The sequence below is a fragment of the Myotis nattereri genome, assembly GCF_964212035.1.
Source record: "Myotis nattereri genome assembly, chromosome: 4".
NCBI lineage: Eukaryota > Metazoa > Chordata > Mammalia > Chiroptera > Vespertilionidae > Myotis > Myotis nattereri.
Window position 1 is genome coordinate 32,589,740 of NC_138079.1, and position 7,865 is coordinate 32,597,604.

The 7,865-nt window shown below is 42.0% G+C and overlaps 1 protein-coding gene across 1 annotated transcript in view; it reads left to right on the forward strand.

Moving 5' to 3' along the window:
* IPO11 (importin 11) overlaps positions 1-2,892 on the forward strand; it is a 134,999-nt gene extending 132,107 nt beyond the window's left edge. The window contains exon 30 of the mRNA XM_081089105.1: positions 1,533-2,892. Coding sequence (XP_080945231.1) covers positions 1,533-1,697 — 165 coding nt within the window. The 3' untranslated portion in view covers positions 1,698-2,892. The remainder of the gene's footprint in view (positions 1-1,532) is intronic.
* The last annotated feature ends 4,973 nt before the right edge of the window (positions 2,893-7,865 follow it).

The following is a 7,865-nucleotide window of genomic DNA, read 5'->3' on the forward strand; positions in this document are numbered from 1 at the left end:
TCCTGGGATAGCAGTTCTTTCTGTTATAGGGCTAAAATATTAATAAAATATAGTTTGAGATCCAGAGGTTAAGATCTTTCACAGTAGCTACATAATAGTAATCAAAAGATACTGGAAAGAAAATTATCTTGAACATGCCCTTGGAATTAAATAAAGCAATGGCTTCTTGGTTTTTGTTTTTAGTTGAGATTTCAGATTAATTGCCTACTGACATCAGTATTGTTCTTGAGTATGACAAAGCAGGCAGCCTCGTTATTTCCTCATTATTTACTTGCATTGTTACCAGAAACCTTAACCAGGAAGAGTTCAGCAAGTTTGTACTGGTCCCTTGGAAACTTCAGCAGTGTAGCATTGATTCAGAGTAAATAAAGTCTTCATGTTTTTGGTTTTTTTAAAAAATATATTTTATTGATCTCTTTTACAGAGAGGAAGGGAGAGGGATAGAGAGTTAGAAACATTGATGAGAGAGAAACATCAATCAGCTGCCGCCTCCTGCACACTCCCCACTGGGGATGTGCCCGCAACCAAGGTACATGCCCTTGACTGGAATCGAACCCGGGACCCTTGAGTCCGCAGGCCGACGCTCTATCCACTGAGCCAAACCGGTCAGGGTTAAAGTCTTTATGTTTATAGATGAAAGATGTGGACTGTTTGGGAGAACTTATTTTTCAGTAACTTAGATATCATTCCAGTGACCCTTTGACTGTCTTCTTGGCAGTTTTTTCTATTTTCATTCCCACTTTTCCCTTATTCTTTCAAAGCATTGTTGTACATAAGGAAGTTCCTGTTTTGAAGAGGTTTATTTTTATTATATTTTTATTGATTTCCAAGAGGACGCAAGAGATAGAAACATCAGTGATGAGAGAGAATCATTGATTGGCTGCTTCCTGCATGCCCCACACTGGGGATGGAGCCCGCAACCCCAGGACAAAATGTTTTCTGTTGAATGTTATCTTTAGAGAGTGGAATGATGGGCTATTTTTAATTTAATTGTATTTCTTTTGTTTTTCAAATATGCCAATGGGAGGGAAAGAGTATGTGTTTGTTTTGTTTATTATTTATGTTGTTTATTATTTTCATTTCTCATTTTAAACCAGAAGCATATAGTGAATGTGAACAGCATAGCAATCCAGAATGGGGTGCATTTCCTGTGGTCCTGCCACAGTAGACTACCTGGCTTTCCTAAGAGAAACTCTGGACAATTGTGTTTAAGGCTCTTCAGCATGTTCTATTCCTTTCAGGGTCCTTCTACCAGGTTTTGAGTCTTTACATGGATGAAACCTTAGTTGTTGTGAGATTGGGCTAATCATGCAACTCCATGCTCAGAGGCCCTAGTTCCTGAGGTTAGACAAACCAAGTGAATTTCATTTGACAAACATTTCCACAGTGAGGCTGTTTGGGAGTCTCTTGTAAGCAGGGAGGCAGGGCAGTGTGTTGCTGTGGGAGAGGTTATGAAGAATTTGAGACAGGCACGTGTAAGAGGGACTGTTTTGCCCTTTGTTTGACACAGTGTGGTCCTCTCTGTCCCACAGCTGGCCCTGAAGGACCCGGTGCACTCTGTGTCCTTGCAGCAGTTCACCTACGAAAAGCTCAAGGCACAGCAGGAACTCCTGGGCGAGCAGGGCTTCCAGTCCCTCATGGAAACGGTGGACACGGAGATCGTCACCCAGCTCCAGGAGTTCCTGCAGGGCTTCTGAGAGCACAGGACTCTGGCTGCCCCGCTCCTGCAGCCAGCCAGGGAACCCACCTGCCATCTGTGAGCGCCTGCTGAGACACAAGGAGAGCCTGTGTGTGAACAGAAGCAAAGACCACACTTTTTTTTACTACAGAATGCAGTGACTGAATGTAAATCCCACATAACTAAAACCACAGACCTATTCCTCAAAAGAATTTAATTTTATATTTATGAGGGGCCCTGTGTGTAGATTTGATGGTATAGCTGCTTAGTTTCCTGATAAGAGAAGAAACTATTGGATTACCTTTAATCATGTGCTCTTAATGTTTGTGAAGATGAAAGTTAATGTCAGATGTTTTTCTGCAACCAAAATTAGTAAAATTTGGCTGCCTTATCTCTTTTTTAAGCTAATGACACTACTAGTTTGAGAAATGACAAAGCTGTTCAGATGCAATTAAAGAAATGAGTGCACCAGGCAAAACTATATAAATAGTAACAAATACACATTACTAGATTACCTTGCAAGAGAGTTGCTTTCATCTGACATAGAAAACATGTTTTATCAAATGAATGCTTTTATTTTTATTCTAGTAATTTGATATCATAATTAGTAAAGGTATTTTTTCTCATTTTATGTTCAATAATTACATTTAGTCTTTACTCATTGTAAGGCCTCAGAAGTGAACCTGTGGTACTGCAGTACCAGGTGGGAGACCTCGGGTCAGGATTTGGTCCTAGTTCCTTTGTTCCTCCAGAGGCCCAGGGGCACCAAGAAGACCGAGGTGCTAGAGCTAGACCCATGATGCAGAGCGGCTGTTCCCACTCACCCATCCCAGGCTCCTCAGGTGCAGGGCTGCCTCAGGGCCGCAGTGAGGTGGGTGCCCTGGGGGACCAGCAGCAGTCCCGGGTGCCAACACTGATGTGACAAGTCTTCCTTGTTCCTCCAACCTGCAGCACCCCAAAAGGGGAAACGGGAGAAGATACAGCCTTACTTTGTCTTACTTGCCACTTATTATTAGGAACTTTTAACGCGTTTGTAAGGAAACACTCAGAAACACTGTTGGGAAATGTCTGGTCTTTCTGTGGAGAGTTGGTACAGCGAGTCACTGCAGGGGAGCGCTGCCCTCTGTGAGCTGCGGAACCCAGAGTGTATGGAAGTGTTGGGTGTTTTCAACAAGAGAAAGAAAATATGGTCCAAATTAAATTTTCCAAAGATACCGTACGTTTGATTTGACTGATTATTTTTCCCCACACACACAGAGTTCATAAAAATTGCCCAGTGAATTTAAAGGGAGTTTTCTTTCATGCTCTGGTGCTGGCGCTGTCCGGGTCGGAGGCAGTGGGCAGGTCCTAGTTCCCCTTAGTTTCTCTTTCACGTAAAGTCCAAGAGCTTCTCTATGCTGTTTCTTTATCACCATTCCTCAATTTGCAAGACTGATTTACGAAGAATAATTTATTTTTGTTGTCTTAATTATTTTAATTTGAGGCACTATTCCTATTAGTGTTAATCAAAAATTGTCAAACGTACTCCAGTTTTTCAGCTGCAGTGAAGTGCTCATCTTCCCAGTCCTGACAGATTTCATTATAGTGTTAGAGCAAATATTACTAAAATAGCCACTTGGGAAAAAAGGTAAAAAACTTATCTCTGGGAAAGACATTATTCATTTTTTAAAATCAAAGATTAAAATAGGCTTTGTAAACAGCTCAGAAAAAAATTCATGTGTCTTTGATTTTTAAGTGCTTAATTAAGACATAAAATGTAACTATTGATTTACAGAATTTGTTCATTAACGCAGCCTTCTGGCAAACATTTAAGACTTGGGCAAACAACTCAGCCAGGCCTCTGGTTGAACTGTGGCTCCTGACAGAAGGTAATCATTTCTGTTCCATAAACATACTCCTTTTCTATTTGTTTTACTTTCCAGAGAGTTCTCCCCCCCCCCCCTGACAGAGGCCCAGGTGGCCAACAATAACATGTTAAAGTTTTTATTTTAAATGGTTTCTCCTCCCCTTCTCTTCTCTCATATTAGAGGAGCCACATCACTACACATTAAAAAGACATTATAGTTTTCCTTGAAAAGTCACCTTGGATCTGTATTTTACCTACCCCTTTATTCAGCTGGTATATGCCGAGTTCCTGTTTTGTGCCATGGTTCTAGGCCACATTCTGGGATTAGCACAGGGTACTTACCTCATGGAATTTTACAATTCAGTGGAAGCACTCGCCACCAGGGTATAAGACACTGGTTCTCACCATAGTGTATGTTCAGGAGCAGTAGGGGAAGACTACTTAAAAAGAGAAGGCTTCTGGCACTGTTTATTTTAATTTGATGTCGATTTAAAATCTGCCCTCAAACATCATAGTTTGGTGAGGTTATTGCAGAGTAAATGTCACTGTGCTGAAACTGGGCAGCTGATTCCAGACTCAGAACTGCTTGAAATTACTCTGACTTACAAAATCATCAGTGAGATTTTGAAAATGTTAGAAGCTCTGTAGCCTCACAACTAATTTCTGATTCTGCGAATTATAACTTAAGCCTCACCAACTAAGGGCAGTGGGTTTCTGTTCTACTTCTATAGACTTTATAAATCCCGAGTGAGTATAAATTTAAAAGTCATTGCAAAGAGCTGAGGAAAGGATGATAAGATGCATGCCATGAAAAACAAAACTAATCCCCCCCACCTTAGAAAACAAGTTTAAATCTATAGAGCATTGAAAGAAACACCAGGATGCTCATCATCTGGCTTCACCAAATTGTTTTCTTTTGCCACATTTATCTCTTCATACATACGTACACACACAGATAGTATATGCACTTAATTTTATTGAATCATTTGAAAGTAAGTTACAGACCTTTCACCTCCCAATTCTTCAGCATGCCTCTAAGAATGGCATTTCACTACATATCTACTAATTATGTACCTAAGAAAATATTAATGCACTAATATCTATCTATATATATAAAAGGCTAATATGCTAAGTGTCTGACCATCCGACCGGTCGCTATGACGCGCTCTGCACCAGGGGGCAGACGCTGAACGCAGCTGCTCAATGCAGGAGCTGCTGTAACGTGCACTGGCCATTAACAGAGAAACGGCACCGTGGACCTATTGCCAACAAAGCAACACTTGGCCTCCCCCAAGTGGGCCCCACCACCACCCAGCAGTGACAGCCCACCAAATTGCAGCCAATGCTGCTGAGACCCATGGCACAAAATGTGGCCCACAGCCCAGCTCAGAAACAGTGGCTGTGGGCACTGGGTAATGACGTCTCATAGCAACGCCCAGTTTCCTCTCCCTAGCAACTAGCCTCCTTAGAGTTTCTTCAGCCCAGGAACATGACATGCTCTATAGCCAGGTGCAAACATTTTATACTTTAACCAAATGTCTATGAAGCATTTTCCCATGCCTCATCTCAGTTGATCCTCACAGATGTCCTGGAGTAGGTAGATAGGAGACTCGGTGGAATCCTATTAGCCAGAAAGCTTAGAAACTTGACCCAACTTAAAGGAAGTAAGAAATGGTGGACCTTGAAAATGACTTCAGGTTTTCTTACTGTGCAGAATATAGTCAAACACTGCTGCAATTAAATATTTTACCCTTTGTCCTCCTTGTGTGATCTACAATAATAATCTGCTTTGTGTTGATATTTACTGATGTGTTGCTGAAAGAGGTTGGGGTGCTTCACTGGGATGGAAAATGTTTAGCTAAATCAGAAAGCAGGTCTAATTAAGCAAGTTTATTCTATAATATAAAAGGCTAAGTTGACTCGCGTATGCACAATACATGTAAAGCTCTCACTGGCGCCAATCGCATGTGTGTGTTTCGATCTGTCATTGTCGATTGTGGATTTGGTTGACACTTATAGAGAAAGGGCAAATAGCGATATTAAAATATTCCTTCTAATTAATTTATTTTCAATGTGCACATATTTGTGCACCAGGCCTCTAGTATCTAGTAAACAGTTTGAATTCCAATTTGAATTCCAATTCCCCCAAAGCCCTACACATGTCTCTTCTATGATGCTTGGTTGTTTCAAGATCCAGAATTCATTGACATTGATACATTGAATTTAGCTGTTTAGTTTTGAATCTAGACTAGTCCTTTCATTGTCTTTTTCATTGCCTTTTTTGAAAAATCCTAAACAGTTGTCTTACAGAATGTCCATTATCGTGCAGTGTTCTATTGTTTCCTCGTGATTGGATTCGGGTTGATATTTTTTGGCAACAGGACTCCGTTGGTCATGTACTTGCTATGGCATCACATAGCAAGCATGCAATGCCGGTTGTCTCTCTGTTGATGCTACATGGTTTAGGTATCACATAGCAAGCATGCAATGCCGGTTGTCTCTTTGTTGATGCTACATGGTTTAGGTGTAGCATCATTATAAGGGTAAGTTGTCAAAGAGAAGCTTACAGTCCTAGAATTTTCCAGTATTGCTTATTTTTTGTTGTTAATCCTCACCCGAGGGTATTTTTCCATTGATTTTTTTAGAGAGAGTGGAAAGGAGGGGGAGAGACAGGGAGAGAGAAATATGGATGTGAGAAGAGACACATCAATTGGTTGTCTCCTGGACGTACTCCAACCAGGGCTGGGGATCGAGCTTGTAACAGGTATGTGCCCTTAACCAGAATCGAACCCGGGACCCTTCAGTTTGCAGGCCAATGCTCTATCCACTGAGACAAACCAGCTAGGGCCATTTTATTTTTTTTAAACCTTTGAGCGATGGAAAAAAATGTATTGAACCTGGCATGGTTTCATCAATCTTAAGTCTCAGAAACTCCGTTATTGTTATGGCACAGCTCTTAGCCAAGAGCCATCAACTTCTCTCCCACTCCCTCCCTCTCTCTTTCTCTCCCCACACCCTCTGTGTTTAAGAGGTATGTTTATCTTTGTGAAACTTGAACTCGCCACTGAAAGAAGTGGAGGCAAGCACTGCCTTTCTCGTTTCATTACCAAAACACCCATTTTGGATTTGTAAGTACTTGATCATATTTGGGCTGAGCTTAAAAGGCAGACAGGCCTGACTCTAGAGCGTGGAATTCTAGCGTGGTTTATGGTGAGAAGCAGTACGTATCAACTGGCAAAACGAGGAGAGAGCAGAAAATAATCGTTTCCTTAAATGTGAAACTTCGGTCTTGGTACCTCCATTGGCCTGTGACATCAGGAGCAGCAGTTTAAAGTCACCTTTCTCTCTTTAAGAGACTACCTTCTGTCCCAAATGCATCCAAATTATACAGAACCTGATGTCCATGAAGGGTGCAGACCAGTCTGTGGGCTACAGAGCTGGAACCTTCCCACAGCCCCTGCTGCTGTCTGAAGGTGAGTGTTAGAGCCCTGAGGGGGGGAGGAGGGGGGTTAGGGAGGGGGAAGCTCCTAGTGCCCCGGAAAGGACTATAGGTATTGGTCTGAGTCCCTCTGTTTTTACTTCTGGGCAGTTGAACTGTCCCGAGGGACTCCTTATTGTCTGAAGCACTTGGATAAAATTCAAAATGGAGAGTCATTGACTACATTTTTTCTTGACTTCTTTTTTACTCTAACAAGTAGAGAGTGCCCTATTAGCCCCAGATCTTTAACAAGCACCATTTGCTCCTTGTTCCAGCTGATGCCTGCATCCAACTCATTTGGGCCTGTTGAAATTTGTTTAGCCAACTGTGCTTTGAAGAACTGTCGAATTCAGGGAGGAATGTATCGATGTCTGGTCATCCGGCCCTTTTTTCCTTCTGAGTGAAACACTGATTTTCCTGCCACTTTTATTTCCCACGAGGGCAAAAAGAGAATGCAAGTAACTGCTGGGACAGGTAGGTATGAGTCCAGTGAGGCTTAAAGCATTTATGTCTGCCCCTGGGCAAATGGTTTGAAAGTTGGAAATTGGCTTTATGAGTAGAATTCTGCTTGTTGGGGATTTTTATTGCAAAGGGTTAGAGCAGCTGAGTCTGGAGATGAGACTGAGTATTTTCTCAGTAGCTTTACCCCAGGCAAGATCAGTATCTCATTTCAGAAGGGGCAGGCCATTTCCACAGTGCTCTCGAGGCTAACTCCAAAGTGGCCTTTTCTTTGTTAACGAACAGTGCAACTTAAGCAGCAATGTAGAAGAGCAAAACTTTGTGATTGACAGGGAAGTCGTAGCTCATAAATGTGCACACTGAGCTCAGAAGTGTATTGACAGCGAGCCAGGGCAGGAAAGTCT